Source organism: Corvus moneduloides, chromosome 2, assembly GCF_009650955.1.
Source record: "Corvus moneduloides isolate bCorMon1 chromosome 2, bCorMon1.pri, whole genome shotgun sequence".
Lineage (NCBI taxonomy): Eukaryota > Metazoa > Chordata > Aves > Passeriformes > Corvidae > Corvus > Corvus moneduloides.
The window spans coordinates 21,366,804-21,386,353 of record NC_045477.1 but is presented as its reverse complement, the minus strand read 5'-3'; the positions used below and the strand labels follow the sequence as shown (position 1 = coordinate 21,386,353).

Sequence of the window (19,550 nt, the reverse complement as noted above, 5' to 3'; positions counted from 1 at the left end):
TAAAGATACATCAGTATTAACCCATATTAAAGGCAGACTTCATGTATTTTGACAAAGTAGACATACTTTTGATATCTAAAATGCATCTGTCCCTTGTTAGTCACAAAACACATAATTACAATCACACTATAGCAAAGAATCAAGCATACAGTAGTTAAGGCATGCTGAGATTTAGTTGTCTCAGGCATGTGGTTTTTCTGTTGTGAGCTAGTCTCTCTGAAAGAAGACAACAAAAAGTAAGAATACTGATAACACTTTCAGGACATGAGAAGGGGAAAATTTGGAATGAAAGAGGATAGCAAAACGAAACAGTTGAGAGGTGCTGGCAACTTTGGCAGTTAAGATCACAACAACACATCTGATTTGCCAAAACCAATTTTGTTTCTTTTTTCCCTCCTCATTCTTTTGCCATGCTTATATTTCATCTTCTCCTTCCTTTGAATAAAGTAATATACGATAAATTGAAACAGTAAAGCAAAGAACACATCATGATTTGCAGTCTATGAGTGCAGGCATGCTCACGACAAGTTACAACCACTTTGTCCCAAGCTTTGCTTTTTCAAGAGGAGCAAGTCCTCATTGTTAGAGAATGGGCAGTTCAAAAGCTTTGGTAAGTAATTTAATTTTCCACCTACACAAGAGCTCAACCCATCTATTACAGAACCACAGAATGGCTGGGGATTTAAGGAACTTCTGGAGTTTTATGCCCCCAACCAGACCTTCCTGGCTTCCAGCACAGCACCTCTCCTCACGGGGTCACCTGTCACTCAGGTCAGGAACTCTCCAGGAAGTTGTCAAGTTAAAGTCACCCAAAGGGTCCAGGGTCTGTGAATGTGAGGCTGCTTTTACCTGTCCAAAGAGGGCCTCGTGCACTTGTTCCTCTTGATCAGGTGGCTGACAGCAGATGCCCACGGCTACCCATGGTACTCTGCTCTTTAGTCACTACCCATAACCTCTCAGATGGCTCCTCACCCAACCCTAGGCATAGATCCATGCTTTCCAGCTGACTCACATCAAGGACAGCTCTACCTCCTCAGTTCTGTGCCTGTACTTTCCAAAGAGCCTGTATCTATCCACTGTAGCCTCCTGCCAGATACATGATGTATCCCACAACATCCCCATGACCGCGAAAAGATCACAGCCCTGAAAATGCACACAGATCTCCAATCTACCCCCACACTGGGTGTACTTGTGTACAGGTGCTTTGGAATGGCAAACTGTTCTACAGCAGAAAAACCTGTTCACTGCCCAAGGCCTCACACAAGGCTTTGCATGCACAGGAATCTCAGAGAATTCAAGCCACACACGCAAGCATCAAACTAGGAGAGCCATTCACACGACAGAGCAAAGGGCAGTGTGCTGATCAGAGGCAGGAAGACTTGGGGACACCCTAGAAGACAGCGCCTGAAGCCCAGGATCTGCAGATATTTAAAGGTATGTGCTGAAAAAGAGGCTCCCTTAGCTCTTCACATTCCCTTTTAAAAATTCCCCCTCTCCCTCTCTCTGCAGAAGCTGCTGCCTGCAGACCCACTCAAAGACCAATGACAAAGTTTTAGATACTGCAAGAAGAGATGCAAAGATACTTTTGTAACATCTGTAGGGCAGGAGTGCAGACACTAAATAGGCCGCAAATACACCCAAATAGTCAGCATGTGTCAATGTCAAAACAACATTAAACTATGAGGTCAGAAATATTTGAGGATAGACACACATGAGAAACCAGACAGAAGGATCCCTGCCATTACTTAAGGATGGGTTTCATCTCTTTCTCAAATGGCTTTGACACTTTTGACACTGCATCACAGCCTTTTTGCATCTGGCTATTTTGCTCAGAAATAGGGTTTGTGGTTTAAGGTAATTTTGGGGGAAAGGAGAAGGTAGTTCGCATTTGTACCTGGAAAAAGCTTTCCACATACTGCAGCAAATAGACCCCACAATCACTGCTGTTATCTTGTTTAGGCACTCTGGGACACAGGTCAATCATTGTGGATTTACTGAATTCCCGGTGTGTTTTTCGTTTAGCTTCCCATTCCACTTCAAGGTACCTACAGAAGAAAGCAAACAGCTGAAATACTTGAGAAATAACTCCTAAGCTCAATGCCTTTTGGGACACTAGTCAATATTGTTCCAAGTTGGCTAAAAAGCTAAAATAGCTTTAGCCAAATTATTTCACAGAATTTGTCAAAGAAACTCATATACTATTTCCACTCTCCAATATTCTGTTGCACTCAGAGGCGTTTCTACCACACAACAAGCAACATACAAAACAAATATACATGTCATTTAAAATCAGCTACTTGTGCAGAGTTTCTACAAGCTATTAGGACACCAATATATTTTTATACCTTAACTAAAGGAATAATTTTCTTGGCCATCACATATTTCTCCTGGCTTCATTCTAAGAGGCCAGCAGCGTTTTCTCAACCTAAGCAAACCATTAAACCCCCCTTAAAACTCACCTTACAAAAAACTTCAGTTACAATTGCACCAATATAACCCTTGCAATCTAATAGTGCCCAAGGTATTTAAAGACTTGTTGAAAACCTTAACAAAGCTCTTATATAGTGATTAGGATTTATTTGTTATTAGGCTTTTCTACTGTTCTTGTGCTTCAGTAGCAACTCTGACCCCACGTTCAGGGCTGGCTGCTGATTTCAGAAATGGGATTGAAAACCTAAGGGTTTCCTTTTCAAAGGCAATAGTTGCCTATATTTTTCTCCTGGCTTTAGCCAGACTTGCAAAGGCTCAGGGCTTCTGCGAATCAAACATAAGGTCTGACTTAAGAGAATAAAATATATATGCATTAAGTCAGACCTTGTGGTTGGTTTCTAAAAGCCCCAAGTCCTTACAGGCATGAGAATAAAAATACATATAGAACACTTAAAACAGCTTTTGGGGGAAATGGCAACTATGGAAAGGCATCAAACATGAAACAATTCAAAGATTAAGACATTTCAGTGAAGCACACTTCCTAGGAACTGCAAGAACCTGTCACTGTTTTACCGAGGACCGGCGAGAAATGACACAATCCAAATTCAAGGAGAAAAGGGAATTATTTTATTATTTACATGCTAGGTTATATATCTTGGTACGTGAGAGAGCATGATATGGATTGGTCCCTTGACCAGCCACCCCCTAGAGGGATTGGCTGAGGTTCTCTAACGCCCATTCAAAATATTTTTTCCAGAGTACCGAAACAAGGCTGGAAAACAAACCCAGGTACAAGAAACAGAATTAGTTTACAAAACCATCTTTCACTGTTTCTCAGCTGAAGCATAAGAAAGAAAAACTTCACAAAGTGCTTCAGCAGCTGGTTTTCTCAGCTAGCTGTATGAGAAAGAAACTTCATAAAATGCAAAGGCAGCTGGAAAATTCCTCTGCTCCTGCTTTTGAGCATCCACAATAACCTATGACTGTAGACTTTGTAATTCATTTGTTTGAGCCTGACCACTGCCCAAAACACAGCAAAAATCAACTCAAGGAAAAGAAAATGTCACAGAATCCCTGCACCAGTTTCCTTAAACTTCTGCTTTCAGGGTGTAACTGGAAATTGAAGGAATAAGAGGTTTGCTTCCCAAACTCCCCTTATCTCACAACTCCATAGCTCTCCACTGGTTTTCTGACTTTTTGTGACATCTCTCTAAACTCCATGAAACCACACTCTGGAATTTCAACCTCGGGAATAGCTCAAGGCACAGTGCACAAAAATAATACATCCCATAGAGATTTTAATAAATAAATAAATAAATAGAAGTTGCTATTTCATTCTTCCTCACAAGACATACATGGCAGGGAGGAATCTCTATTAAGGGAAAAGATGGTTTCAGAAAAATTTCTGAATCTCATATAACCCTTACATAGCATTTTGAAGAATTTACTTTTACAAGAAGGTGGTGGTATTTGGATTGCAGATCTGTGTTCCTTTCAGTGAAATGAATACCACAGAGAAAGAAAAATTGCATTTAGCTTCAGATATTTAACAATTTTTTTAAAAGTTGTTGATAGATATTAAAGTCATTAGGAGTGTGTAAAAGTACTGAAAGTTTTTAGGACGTTCTTCCAATACTTATATACTTATCACATACAAAATTGAATATGTTTTTACGCTCATTTTTCAAAATAAATACCATTCCACTACAACTCTACTGACACATCAAGCTTTTAGACAGCTTCAGTCAAGTTTCTACATTTTTGCACATAAGAGTGGATTTAATGCTAATTCTGTAAGCACCATCAAAAAAATGAACATCAGCCCCTTAGAAAACTATCATTCAAATTTCAAAATATTCATTTAAAGTGTTTTTCTACCCTTAAAAATACCTTAAGTTACTAGACTGGATGGGATAAATCCTCTCCCCACAAAAACAATACCAGAAAAAACCGCTCTATTTTTCTTTTTTCTCCACTCTCCACTTTAGTGTTTTTGCATCATATGTGGGTTGCAGAACACAGATAGGCTTTTCATGGAAGCCTCTGCATTATAATTGCAATTTCATTAGTCATGACTCTTCATGGATTTTCCTTTACCATTAGAAATATACACCTTTACAGAGAAAAGTATTTTGAATATGGAAATATGACCAGCAGCACCTACTGCTAAAAGGTAGAAACTGTAGTTACTTACTCTCTCAAAACCTGAGCTGTTTTCTGCACAGAACATGCTTTCAAGGAATCCAAGATGAGTATACAAGGCCTGTATACAACAAAAACAAGAACAAGTTATTGCAGTCTTTCATTACCAACACTAGTGAAGGAAGTATTTTGTTTGCATACAGCCCACCCAAGAGTACCAATATCTTAAAAAAATGTGGTAAAAATAGACAAGTACCTACAGCTGTGGTTTTATGACAATAACTGAATTACTACAGAATTTCATAATTTAATGTTACGATATCAGAAAGAAAACAGAAACATACCTTTTACAAATCTGCTTTTTGGAATTACTTAGGGAAATCTGAGACAAAAGAAAAAATAAAAATAAATCTTAAAAAACAACAATTATAAACTCAAAGATCTTCATAAATTTAAAGGTAGTTAGAGAAGCTCTCATTTCAGAAATGTAGACTGATAAATTGATTTAAACACAGGTGAAATCATAGCAGAGAAAATAGGAGGACAATCCTAATTCAAAATGCCTTGCACATGCCGCAGGCCATGCAGGGATCAATAACTACGGCAAAAAAAGATGATGCAAAATCACTTGGTCAAGTCTCGCAGCCTTCAGAAATTGAGTAACATGTTTTCACTGTCAATATAAAAAGGCACTTACTTTAGAAATAGCTGAATATAGAACTGAAGCAGAAGCAGCAATTTCATTGCCATCTAGTACAAAAGAACAAATTTTAAAATGTTAAGAAAATAATTCCTAAGCGAAGTATTTTTATTTTCAACTTCATGATTATTAGTATTCAAGATATGAAAGTGAAGAAGTAACTTATAAACCAGTTTTTAACCTTCCCTTCTGAATGTTGAAATAGCAGTTACCAAAGGTCTTTCCTCCTGATAAAATTCTTATTGAAACCAAATAACTTTCCAATCATCACTGATTTTACATGTCTCTTCCAGTATTTTCCAGAATTCCAAACAACTTGCAGTCCTTGCTATGCATGATAATATAAGAACATACTAAATCAGTCTTGAAGTCTTAGAAATTATCTTTCACATAATTTCCCTCCTTCAAGGATTAAGATACTGTTAGAATTGTTCATGGCTTGACATAATTTTCTCCTAAGATTACGTACCTTTAGAAAATGAACTTCTGTTACCATCCATCTCTTCTTCATCCTTGAGGAACAGTGAACCAGTTCTAGTGTTCTCACTCTCTGGCTCAAGTGGAGACTGCTGAGGCCAGTGAGATAATGAATTCTGATGGGGACACTCCTCATACACAGCTTTTTCTAACCACGGAAAACAGATAACTGCAATGTACCAATGAGACCTGCCCAGCAGTGGGGAGAGGGAGAAAAACACATCAAAACTCTAACATTGAGTTCTGAAAAGGCTATGAAAAGCTTTTATAATATTAAGAGCTCATGGACAACTGTTCTGTGACACACAGCCATCGTTGCATATTCTTTCATGGCATCTCATACTAATCCTCTCACTCACTTTTTACTTTGCATTGTGGCACAATAGCAAAAATAAGTATCAATTCCTTTAAAAACCCCAAGAAACCCGCCACAGCAATTTATCAGTGTTTGAGCACCCATTCCACATTCCAACTAAAATCTAAAATAAAAAAAATACTAATATCTGCGATGGTGATCCCAGTTTTGAATATAGCTGAAGGTGTGGCACCTTTCCACAGCTGTTTTACATTACGTACCTTTCGGTGACTATTCAGTTTTACAGGAATTTCCACGTACAGGTCAGTTATTCAACCAGGCCAAGGCACAGATTGTGGAAGTTCTACTTTTGTCTATTGACACTATGAGTTGCTGTGATTTCTCTATAGAAACATTACTGAAGTGCACAGGAATCATCATAACGACACACAAATTATTCTGAAAATTACCTAACAGCAATTTTCAGTAAAAGAAAAACCAAAGGTACAAAGTTGACAGATGACAACTGAATAACCATTTTATCTTTTGAACAGACTCCAAAATTACTCATTCCACATATGTTACTACTTCAAAATCTAATCTATCATGTGCAATGATCCACCCTTACAGGCATAAATTTTTACCACCTTAATGTTCAAATATTAGAATCTTTAAATATCAGAAAAGGTGTTGAAAACACAGACTTACTCCTCATTCACAGGCACAAAGATATAATCTTTATTGAAGATATTTATATGGCGAGTCCATGTTCTTACTCTTCTGTGTCTTCTCTGTGCCGCTCTGAAAAAAACAAGCGACAATTGTTTGGTTTTGTTCCTTTTAGTTATAAAAAGGCATAGGGATTAGTACTCCTACATCTCCCCAGCGCTTCAATGAGTTTTTCATTTACTCTAGACAGATTAAAAATAAATCAGCACCATTGAGCCCAAGTAACTAATGAGCCATTTCTGAACTACCTTAAGCTCTTCTCAAAAAAACCCCACAATCATTCATAGATTTGAATGGATTTTTTGCAATTATTGTTTACTACACTAAATGCAAACCATCTAAACACTAATCAGTGTAAATACAAGTCTATAATAATTTAAAAACATCCATGAATTAAGCTTCACAATACCACTTTTGAAGACCTATCTGAACAACCTTATCTTTTGAAGGGAAAAAGCTAAATGCTTTGCACAGGGTCTTGTGCAAACATATGCCCTCCAGTCCTGAGATTTAAATGCTGGACCACGTTTCATTTACAGCTCTACAGACAAAGCATGAGGACACAATACTACGAGAACAAGAAAAATCTGAGAAGATATTTAAGTTTAGAGTTTCAGCTTAGTCTGCACAAGTTGAAATAGAAACCAACATTTCACAGAACTTTGGTCCAATATGATCTGAAAGCAAAATTCACTCTACTCAGCAGACATCCCTATTACCATTGTGATCCCATCCTCATCTCTGATTACGAAACAAAACTTCATTGTAGTAGGAACTGGAAAAAATGAGTGAGGAGTGGAAAACCAGGCGGGTATAGGACTCTGCATGGGCCACCACTAAGTGAAGACTTGCTGCAAACTTCCTCTGCTACATGACTGTAGAAGCACTGGGAACTTCAAAGGGGAAGGCCTGTTTACAATCTGGGAAAGCACCTAAAAAAGCAACTTTCTCAATCCAGTGCCCGAGCTGTGTGAACGAAGTAAAGCAAAGAGTCTTCAAGTAGCTACATCTGTTGACATTAATTTCATTTACAACAGTACAGAGCCAGGTTTTTCACTAGCCATTTATCCAAAAAACCCCACTGAAACAAACAACCCAAACCATCTGTAGTCACCAGGTGAGTATCTAGGCCCAAACACAAAACTAGAATTTCCAAAACTATCTCCTAATCCAGAAAAGCTACAGTCCTTGAAGCATGGTAAATTGAGGGTGTCATTCTTGTTCCTCAAGAAGATTATGGACAGTCCAGCCTTGTAAAAGGAATTGGTTCAAAGCATAACAGCATTCTTATCACGAATAATTTTGTCTTCACTGCAGAACATTCCAAGTCAGAAGACAGTAAAATCAAGGAAGACGTTCTTTCAAACACAGTTACGTGAATTTTCAAGACATCTTTGAGAATATTACAGAAAACTCATTTTTCTTCCCTTCAACACAGCTCTTACCCAGCAGTGACTGTCACCTAAAAAGGATGGAAGACACACACCTCTCTGTGCAGGTGGCCTCATTTGCCAGTAGAATGAAAAATCTGGGGATTTCATGGATAACAGAAGAAAAAAAAAAATCACTTCAGAGAGAAACAAAAAAGTCTTCAATAAGCTGAATGATGATGCTCATTGAGGATAAGCTTACTTCTCTCTGTAACAACCTGAAAGGTGTTAGTGAGGAGGGTGTTGGTCTCTTCTCCCACGTAACAAGCGACAGGACAAGAGGCAGTAGCCTCAAGTTGTGCCAGGGGAGGTTTAGATTGGCTATTATGAAAATTCCTTCACCAGAAGGTTTTCCAAGCACCGGGACAGGCCACCCATGGAAGTGTTTGAGTCACCAGGCCTGGGGATATCTTAAAGATGTGTAGATGTGGCACTTGGGGTCATGGTTTAGTGATGGACTTGGTAGTGCTGGGTAGTAATGGTTGGACTTGATGATCTTAGAGGTCTTTTCCAACCTAACAGATTCTATGACTCTTTGAAAACAGAATGAATGTTGGTGGCTTTGCTCTCAAACATTGGTGTTGAGAAGAAACTGAAAGTGAGCTAAGAATGCTTCTACCCTTTAGCCAGTTAGCAGGAAACACAATGTGATACAGGATTCCTGGGCTGCTAATGATGTCTTTTTGGGAAACTCTCCAATTCAGTGAGCGCATGTGTTACAAACCAAATGCATAAGCTTGGTGTACAACTAAATTTTCTTACTAAAACTTTGGTCAATAATTTATTACCAATATGTAAAATGAAATATGCAGTAAATATAAAAATATTATTGGTAGCATAACCTCTTAAAATTATGCATATCTTGCAAAACCGTGCATTTATGATAAAAATATCAAATAAATAATTGTCTGAAGTAAATAGCCAGGTAAAGTTGGAAAAAGGTGGTAACATTTTCATTCTTATTCAGTATGAATCACATTGATTTTAAGGAAAAACACCAGTATGTTTAAATTGTGAGTAACAACATTTAATCACTAACCCTTTGGAAAACACCAAAAACTATTTTACATGCTGATTAGTAGATGATCTCCAGAACTTCCAAGTGGCATCAATAGATAGATAGATAGTTTCTGGTCATAATGGCATCTAAAATGAACTTACGAAACTTTGACATCCCCCTCAGGGTTTTTTTCTGTCCTTGTCAGGCACTTGTAGAAGAAACTGCTAAAAATGTGCGTACGGTCAGCAACATGTTTTGGTGCCTTCTCCAATAATAGATACCTACCAAAGAAAAAACCAAGAAAATTATTAAATTCTTGTTCTAGAAAGTACCATTACTGCTAAAAAAAAAGGCAGTTATTTTAATGACTTATCATATTTGGGTTATGCTTAGTATCAGTTGCTTTCACAGACACTAATCACGCCAAAATTTTCTCTCTATTTTAACTATTCACATGGGTGCACATCATCAGAGCATGTAACAGCCAAGCAGCTACTAAGAACGCAGTTATTTTTTGTCCCTGATTTGTTCTCCAGTATTCAAGCTTCTGAATCTATTTTGAAAGTTAGGTACCTACAATTACCCTTACAATTAAGAGAGACTTGAAAACTTAACCAAGTATAAACCTATGGAATGCTATACTTGTGCATAATCAAAAAGCATGGAACAGGTCAGTTAAACTGACCATTTCACTTTTACAGGTTATCCATGTGAGAGCTAAGTACTTATTATTTCACTGCTGATAATTTTATTATAAACATCAGCTTCAGTATTTATGCTGTCATTCTAGAAGGCCAAAGCACTCACAATTGCAGTTATCCTACACAACATGCCTCTAGCTTCACCTGATGACTTGGGTAACACAGTCACACATGATACAGCTTGCAACAGAATGAAAACTGAGAATGTGGGAAGTCTAACAAACTTTAAAAGCAGAAGGATTTCTACCACAACTGCATTAAATTCTTTTATTTAAATCTTCCTTCTCTGTTGAGAAGCTACAGCTCTTCAGGGGACCATGATGCATTATTTAGTTCTAGTTTAGAGCAAAATACAAGAGGCTTCGCTGGAAAAACCCATTGAAGCACTGTTACACGTTTCCTTTTCCAATCTTCTAGACAAGCCTTCCTATTGCTCACAGTTCCTGCATCCATCCAGATGCCAAATAAAATGCAATTCCTGCTGACAAGCTTCAAAAGAACTAGAATTCTTCTTATGTCTAAGTCAGCAGAGTGAAAAAAAACCACAACTTTAGGGACTGGTGGCCACAAAGCCAGTTCTTGAAAAATTGCTTTCACAAGCAACTTTAGCAGGATGGCTTGGAGTAGCTAAGCCAAGCACAACCTCCTCAAGATGTTATCAACTGTGCTCCTTTCTGCAGATCTCCATCAGAAGAATACCTGAAATTGCACAGAACAGCAGAGGATGCTCCACTTCAGGCAAACTTAGTAAATAAAATACTACTACAGATCCTCTACTTTTTTCAACTGCCTACTTAACACTTTCTGTTCTGTAAGGTCACCAAGAAGCTTTTTTCCTCCAGTCATTCTGTCTAGATTTTATCACAGCCCTTTTAGAGGGACAAAACCAATGAAACTAAAACAAATGAAACTGCTAAAAAAACTTTTTAAAAACATGAAACTTTTAAAAAAGCCTTTAAGAAAAAGTCCAATGCATCCCATTGTTACTTCTAAAATTGTTGTACTGTATTTAGTGATTAACATTTCCAGTAACATTCAAGTCCACATCACGCCCCAGAGAGTGTGAAGGGTACAAGAAGGGCTGAGATTACTTACTTAAGATAGAAATCAATGATGACATCATTGAGAAACTCTCCATATTCCAAGCACTCTAGGTCTTCTCTTGTGACTCCCAGTCCTCCTTTTGCAGGTGGGGGTGGATAAACAATTAAACTAGAAAACAGAAATCATGTCATAACAGTGACAAACTGTTTTACATGACATTGTTCTGAGTATGGCTGTTTTATATGTAGAAGATTTTCTAGAAAACCTGTGAAAAGCTATAGTTCTCAAAACTTTACCATTTCCTCCTCCAACAGTTAGGTGTTAGACCCCAATGCACGTTGAAACTTTGATAAAAACTTTTGAAAAGCAGATTATTTTTTACCTTCATCTTGTTTTTCTATTTTTGGTCAAAGTATTTGACAAATGGCTATATAAAATGTGCAGAAATACGAGACGACAAATGGTTATAAAAAGATTGAGTGTGACAGAACAGTAAAAGAAAACATTATTCAGATTTTATAAAAAATCAGCTTAAGTTAGTAAGTTTTGCTAAGATAGACTTAAATGGATACTCACAGAACCCAAGAGATCCCCACCCTCCCCATTGATGCACCCATGATATGACCTTGTAGTCACAGATCAGATGTGCTCTAATTTCTGTGAGACTGTCATTCTATAACACATCCATTTTGTCTTTTAACAGGTAGCTACACTGATATTTGCTGATGTTTTAGATTTGAAGAGTGACTTTCATACAACACTTTCAAATCAACTAGAGAATGGCAGTTAAGTGAGGGCTTTTATTCCAGTAATTCATTTATTCAATTTCTTATATCTTCCCTTTCTCTACATGAAATACACTTACTTCTTAACTGCTCCTGTTTCTCTTACTTCTTTCCATTCTTCATTCAGTGCAGAGGACAAAGATATAGAATAGCAACCACTATTCTGCTTATTTGCAAGGGCATAACTGGGCCTGATCACTTTTAGCTTTGACTCCTACCAGAGAAAAACACAAACAATAGTAAAAAGCATTATACAGCTTGATAGGGAAAACACAACACACAAAACCCATGCCTAAAGCCCACAGGAGTACCCTGCATCACTAAAGAGGATTCTTGCTGAAGATCCAAAGTAGAAACTTTGGTATTTGGGCAAACGTGTCATTGCTCAGACAACTAAAAAGTTACGGATCTTTAAAAAAATGATGACAGATCATGATCTCTCTCTAAAACTGTTCAAACATTATTTAGCCAAGTGTCTTAGAAATGGTTTTGGAGAAGAAACATGACCTGAAAGGCTGGAGACAAGTATCAGACTGTCTTACCAGGAGCTGTATATGCTTGGAAGCTTTGAAAATCTAGTCCTTTGCCTAAAAACAATACAGATTAGAGCTGGCTGGCTTCCTTTTAAAGTCCCCACTTTCATGGGCCTGATTGATCTGCTGTCTCTTGGCTTTTTACTGGTGGGAACAAAGATGCAATTTCTGAAGTGACAACGATGTGGGGTTGGGTTTAGACATTTACTCAAGAGATTAAACCAAGACAACACATTAACTTGCGCAGACTCATCTCCCCAGCAGTCTGAGGAATAATTCAGCATTCTCAAGCTGTGGAGACCCCACAAGTACACGGTGGTGCAAGAGGTGTCCGGAGGGCCACCTACACAGCTCCTCCTCTGCTGCACTTCCAGCTCTATCCAAAAGATGGTGCCGTTGCTCATTACTTGATGAACTTCCTGCTTGCTGCCCTAGAGACACCACAAGGGCAGAACACTCCTGTGGTTCTAAGTTTACACAACCATGAATTTATCTAAAGCATTGATACTTGTCACTTACTGATGAGGTCTACAAACTATCCCTCTCTGGACATAATCTAGCTGACTGCAAATTTTTGACTGATAATTTTGAGGTATGAGTTAAGAAAGAAGGTTGACCTAAAATTTACTAGAATGTGTGAATGCTAACCAGTGGTGATGAATGAAGCAACAGCTACGCACTGACCTGAATTACAGGCTTATAGGCATCTGAGGTATTCTCTTTTGGCATGTATTGTTTTAGTAGATCCTTATTGTAAGTTATGAAAGAGCTTTCTTCAGGAGAAAGATCCTTAAATAATGGTAATGCTTGTTTCAAAGACAAAAACTCAGCAAGATCTGGTGCTCTGTTCCTCTTGCTCACACCTGTAATCAATTCAGTCAGTCTGTCTTCTTCCCATTCTGTGAGTGGTTGAGATAGTTCAAAAAATACAAATTCACTGGATTTGGCTGGAAAAAGGAAAGAATGGATAATAGTAACTATTAGATTATGTGATAGAAACTTGTCTGAACACCCAAAAAGGAACTTAGAGAGACAGTGGCATGAAGGGAAGCCCAAACAATGTCTGGCCAGGTTCATCACTGGGGCCATCAGCCCACAAAAGTCCCACTTTCACAGACCCAGAGGAGCACAGCAAAATGGCAAGTAGGAGCCCAAATTAAGGGCTGAGGAAGAGACACACAATCTGGGCCCTTCCCAGGGCTGTCCCAAGAGAGTCTCAGCCCAAGGGTCCAGACCCAAAACCCAGCAAGATGAGCCTTACTTGAGGTGTACAGCACACATGATGGGATGCAGGGGAAGAGTATTTTGGGATTACACAGGAATTAATAGAGGTTGTTTAAGGAAAAGACCTAAGGGCAGCAAAGAGAGGCATTCAGATAATTCAGGGAAGAAGTAGTGTGGGAAAAAGAGAGGGCTAAGGGCATAAGAAGGACCAGTCACATCTAAGTACTTTGCTGGTCAATGCACTTATCTGGCCATGCCATGAGCATGTACAAGCACAGCCTATCCTGTCTTCTTATTGAAGTCCTTTCTAACTCTCCCCACTGAGGAACTCCTCTGACCCCTCTCAGGCTGTCAGATCCATCATTACATATTTTCTTCTAATATTAACACACCAAGGCAGCAGAGCAGAATCATAGTAACCATTTCCACAATCTGCAAAACCATCACTGATTTTTTCAATGTCTCTAAAAACATGTCAAAACATTTACATTACTAGGTAAAATTAGAAGGTGTAGAACAGTCAAAGATAGAAATTTAATAAAAACTCCTAAAGGTTTCTCCAACGAGAATGTAACCAAGGCAAATAAACCTAAGATTAAAAGAGTCCTTGCATCTTCATACTCATTCCACTCGTTTCACTGGGAACTATGTCTACAGAAGGTACCAGTAACCAGAACTATGTCTACAGAAGGTACCTACAGAAGGTACCAGTAACCAGTAACCAATAACTTGCATCAACTAAAGGCAGCTCTCTGCTAAAATTTCATTCAGTATTTTGCTTCAAACTACTTGTACTCCTTATGTAAAGGTACCATTACTTATAATTTTTCTTCATACAGGTGGAGACTGTACAGGGAATAGATACTATTAAACATCACACAGACAATGCTGACAATCACCTTTTTAGTAGATGCTACTTGCAACAATTTTGCTTATGTAAAAACCTTGTATGATTGTGCCACTCTGAATATATGAGCCAAAATTATGCTCTGTTTTACAGAGCTTCGTGCTAGAAAATCAAATACAGTGAGTCCATAATACCCTAAGACTAAATAGCCCATTTGGCCTTTAGTGGAAATTTTCTTCAATAATAACGCAGTGGCCCACTGCAGTCTTGTCAAAGGTCAACTCAATCTTTACTTGCCAAGCATATACCATGCTCAAGAGTAAGGATATTTACAACATCCATATATGTTAAAGGGAAAGATGCTTTGTACACAAGTCTAGTTTCAGAAGGCCTTCTGACAGAGACTACAATTAAATTGTGTTTTGAGGGTTTTTTATCAAATAGCAGTGGTTTTGAATCACACCATATTAGGTTTCTTTCTTCCAAATATAAGTACAGTGAGGCATTTTAGAAATGCAAAAGTAACCAACTTATCTACACTGGTATAGCCCCACCTTGAGTATACGTGTGCAATTTTGGGCACCACAATATAAAAAAGACATTAAGCTATTAGAGAGCATCCAGAGGAGGACCACAAAGATGGTGAAGGGCCTTGAGGGGAAGTCATACAAGAAGCAGCTGAGGTCACTTGGCTTGTTTCATCTGGAGAAGAGGAAACTGAGGGGAGAACTCATTGCAGTCTACAACTTCCTCATGAGGGGAAGCAGAGGGGCAGGCATTGGTCTTTCCTCTGTCATGACCAGTGGCAGGACCTGAGGGAATGGCCTGAAGCTGAGCCAGGGGAGATTTAGGTTGGATATTAGGAAAAGGTTCTTCCCCCAGAGGGTGGTTGGGCACTGGAACAGGCTCCCCAGGAAGTGGTCACAGCACCAAGCCTGGAAGAGTTCAAGGAGCATTTGGACAATGCTGTCAGGCATATGGTGTGATTCTTGGGGTGGTGCTGTGCAGGGCTGGGAGTTGGACTTGATGATCCTTCGAACTCAGCTTATTTTCTGATTCTGTGATCTTTAAAATGCTATAGGCTTTCCTCTGCACTCAAAAAACACAGCCATAAAACAACCACTTTACTGACATGCCATATATTAGATCTTTTCATTGCACTCAATTACTCACATGGCTTGCTGATAACTAATTTTCCCAACTGGGTTTCAATCTTTTCTACATAATCCTCAGACAACCAAAGAAAAATAATCGTTGAAGAACAGCCACCATCAGTTTTCCACCAGCCAAATCTTCTCAGATCTAGGGTATTCACTGTCAGCTGAATGTTCTTAAGCGACACTATAGAAAACAGAATTCAAAAGAACCATACTCTTAACAGCCATAGATAAAGTCATACATGTTACAGTAATTACATGCTGAGAGGTATGACAGAGTGTGTTAACATAGTACTTATAGATTTTATTCCTTGCATTGCATAAAATACTGAGAATTCAATATTAAAGTCAGTTACATCAAACTGTGTAAAACAAAGTCACCAAATTGTAACACAAAAATCTAAACACCTGCATGCAGGATTCCTCCTGAAAAAAGTTGCGTTTTTTCCTCAAAATAACCACAGTTAGTACCTACAAATATGGAAAAAAGAATACTACAAATCATTAATTCCTATTTGCTTTCAGTCAACTCAACTCAGAACTGCTCAAACCCTTTCCTACCACACATCATCTCTGGGAATCAACTGAATGCAAATCTATAGTTATATTCCTCTTAGCTTTAGTCTACTCATACATTTTTGTAAACCTAAGGATCTAAAACCCTAATCTGAAAAGCTGAATATTTCACCTCAAAAACATGCATAGTCATATCTACTACAGTTCAACACCATGGGAGGCAAGCCATTAAAATGACAATTCATGTTAAAAGTACAAGAAGCTGCTAAGTTATTAATGCTTACACTATAGACACTAGAACTTTTATTTATTGAAAAACATAAATAATTAAAAACTATCTAATGTCTTTGTGAAAGTAAGATTATAAATTATTCATAACAGAAATACATACTTAGCATTCTAATGCCATACTTTACAGATACAGTTAAGAGAAGGCTAAAGAAAAGAAAATTCTCTTACCCTGAAATGGGATCACAATATTCTTCATTGTAAACTGAAATAAGATTAAAAAATATATACATTAGTTTGCATTTTACAAATTGAGTAAAACAATATATGGATTTTTAAATATCTGCACATCTTTCCTTATAGTGAAATAAACTGAAAATAACATAGTAGAATCATTCAGGTTGGAGAACACCATTAAGCTCAAGTCAAATATGCTTAGCTTGAGACTTCATATTGCCTATTTCACCTAAAACAACATTCCTAAAGACATTGCAGAACCTAAAGGACAGCAAGTAACTTTCAGAGATGCAATGTACTGAGAAATAAGCACAAAGCTGCAGAACTGCCTACAGGCTCCTTAAAAAGGAGAGAAAAGATGAGCACTCAGGACAGAAGGAGCTAAAGCAACCTCTGAGAAGCCATCAGATGCACTGCATGAAGTCAGGACATGATAGAAATGGTTCAACACTGGGGTGCTACTTTACATCAACCTTCGAATTAAAAGCCTTTCAAGATTCCACTTGCACTGCTGCTATGTTAAAGAGATTTTGCTAAACAAAGAGAGCTTTATTGTCACTTTGACAAAAGGTTATATACATTAACACAGGAGGTTTCCCCTGTGTTACCACTAAGGAAAATTTCTACTTTACACCTAAGAGCATTGATCCTAAAATTATTTCAACTCATCTTTCAAATTATTTTTGCCTATTAATTTAGGAAATTTCCATGAAATGTTCTTGGAACTGCTGTTTTGTGAGAAGCTGAAATTGTTATTACAATCCAAGACTTCAAAATGTCGTGCTGAAGGCAAAAGAAGATAGGTTCAAACATTTCTTTTTCAGTTGCAATATATAGAGAATGAACCTGGTCAAAAACCTGTTGAAACTCCTGGGAGCTGGTGCTCCATTTAAAGCACATCTTCACTTATGTTTCTACACCCTGTGAGCACATTGTCTATACACTAATGCTTTTAGTATTGTTTTTATGCTCTTTGAAGCCACAAAGTAAGCAATTTTCTGTTTAAAGGCAAGAGCATGGTATATATCTTAACTCTGGTCATTATGGACTACTTTATTAGAACATGGTTACTATTTCTGAGAAAAGTAATTAGTCTTTAAGTGAAATTAATTGGCCACTAACATGGCCATTTTTTTCTGTTAGAATTCAATAAAAACGTTCTCAGTATGACTTGTGTTACAGTACAGCATTTATGCAGAACCTTTACACATGAAAACTGAGGCCACAGCAAATCACAGTTAGCTTTTCTACTGACAGCAATCCAAATGTACAAGGCAATGGACCACACACTCCATTGTTTAGCCAAAGGAATTCAATGCAACAATAATAAAAACTGTGCTTCCACACTAAGTACCACTGACTTTGTTTAACTAGAATTTTTAAATATTCACAAAATATCATAATAGAACAACTTACCCTAGCAGGACCTGTTGATAAACACTTAAATTTCCCAATGTGTAGTCTATCAAATTCAACATCCAGTGCCAGGTTCATCTGCTTTCTAGGTGTGCTTCCCGAAGGTAAGCTGAGAGGACATTTATCTTCAACTGACTCTGTTAAAAACTGGAAAAAAAGTGTATTTGCTACAGGACTAGTTAGATACACCCCTCCTGTAACCTCAGGAATATTTTTCTTCATGCTTGTAAGAACTGACTCCCAAAGCCAGCTTCCACATAAAGAATGCATATGGAAAAGCTCTAAGTGTTATTACATCCATTACTGACAATTTCTTTAAGGGTCTAACAGTACCTTGCTACACCTCCATTACCAAGACATGATCTGTGCTCTTGACTTGGTTCTAAATTAGTAAAAACTCAAACAACAGAGCAACGAAATAATACCCTTCTTTTCATATCAAAGCTTCAGGATCCAATTCAATGCTTATGATTGAATTAATTCACCTATGAAAAGAGGCAGCAATGGCTCTTCTGACTTGTTTCAGGATTACAGAGATAACCCAGATCCAGGTCAAAGCAAGCAGCCAAAATCTAATCAAATCCAAAATGGGGCAACAACCTTTATGGCTACTTTTAGATTCAAGTTCTATAGCTAGCCAGACAGGAAAGGGAGCTTTACCCTATCTCTGTCTGCAGTCAACAAAGATCCTTGAACGTCTATATGCACTGAATTACAACAGAGGATTGGATGACAAAAAAACCTATGATCAACGTAAAACATGGTGTGAAAACAAATTTTTCCACAGATGTATCTTCATCATGTCTGTTTCTAGCTCACATTACTATTTGATCCTTCCTGTTTTCTGATATTAAACACTTCCAAAAGTTTATTTTTAAAATAGGAAATACACTGTGTGTTGCAAAAACACCCAAGCTTCACAACCACAGATATTCTCTGAAGACGTCCAGAATTCTATCTCTGAAATAAATTACTGCAACTTCTGCTTGTGGCTGGGACCATAATAAACAATCATTTTCTATAACACACATTACAGAAGTAAATTAAAGGCTTGGCATAACAATACATAGGCCAAAAACTGGAGTACCTGCTCTGTGTGACTTTTCATCTTGTCTTCTAATTGCTTGCCTGAGAAACAGAAGTCAGACTGCTGGCCTGTTTCTTTATTTTCAGTGATATTATCCTGCATCAGCTCTGTGCATTGTGGTTCAGGAGGTCCATCTTCATCATCACTGGAAAGGACGACTAAAAAGGAAAAAACAAGGAGACATATACTACAAATTAAAGACAGGAGAGTATTTCATTCCCTGTGGATTTCAGACAAATAAAGAATTCTCTCTTGCAGTATGTGATATTAAAGTACACTGCTCAAAACAGCCAAGATCTGCGTCCATGGAATTGTATGCAACAAGCACTGCTTTGCATCTTTATGAACACCTTTTATCCCAGATCCTCAAAATTATTTGGCTACTAAATGAAACAGGACACAGCACAGCTGCTTGAAAGAAGAGAATAATTTTTCTCAGTTTTAGCATCATTAAAAAGTAAAAGCTCAGTTTTTCCATAGCCACAAAATCAGCTGAAAAAAGAGGATTGAAATTTGAGAATCTTGCTGTCTATCCTGTTTCCCAGGTACAAGACCCTGACAGCAGCCACTGT

General features: G+C 37.8%; 1 protein-coding gene across 10 annotated transcripts in view; it reads right to left on the bottom strand.

Moving 5' to 3' along the window:
• Nucleotides 1-19,550, bottom strand: part of SENP7 (SUMO specific peptidase 7) — a 44,964-nt gene that overhangs the window by 2,414 nt on the left and 23,000 nt on the right. For all 10 annotated transcript variants that reach the window (XM_032098395.1, XM_032098398.1, XM_032098403.1 and 7 more), the window contains 14 exons: nucleotides 18,979-19,136; nucleotides 17,892-18,038; nucleotides 16,470-16,503; nucleotides 15,511-15,678; nucleotides 12,951-13,213; nucleotides 11,814-11,947; nucleotides 11,000-11,116; nucleotides 9,365-9,484; nucleotides 6,753-6,845; nucleotides 5,742-5,938; nucleotides 5,270-5,322; nucleotides 4,917-4,954; nucleotides 4,625-4,693; nucleotides 1,895-2,045 (listed from right to left, as the gene is read on the bottom strand). In XM_032098395.1, the coding sequence (XP_031954286.1) occupies nucleotides 1,895-2,045; nucleotides 4,625-4,693; nucleotides 4,917-4,954; nucleotides 5,270-5,322; nucleotides 5,742-5,938; nucleotides 6,753-6,845; nucleotides 9,365-9,484; nucleotides 11,000-11,116; nucleotides 11,814-11,947; nucleotides 12,951-13,213; nucleotides 15,511-15,678; nucleotides 16,470-16,503; nucleotides 17,892-18,038; nucleotides 18,979-19,136 (1,742 nt within the window). The remainder of the gene's footprint in view (nucleotides 1-1,894; nucleotides 2,046-4,624; nucleotides 4,694-4,916; nucleotides 4,955-5,269; nucleotides 5,323-5,741; nucleotides 5,939-6,752; nucleotides 6,846-9,364; nucleotides 9,485-10,999; nucleotides 11,117-11,813; nucleotides 11,948-12,950; nucleotides 13,214-15,510; nucleotides 15,679-16,469; nucleotides 16,504-17,891; nucleotides 18,039-18,978; nucleotides 19,137-19,550) is intronic.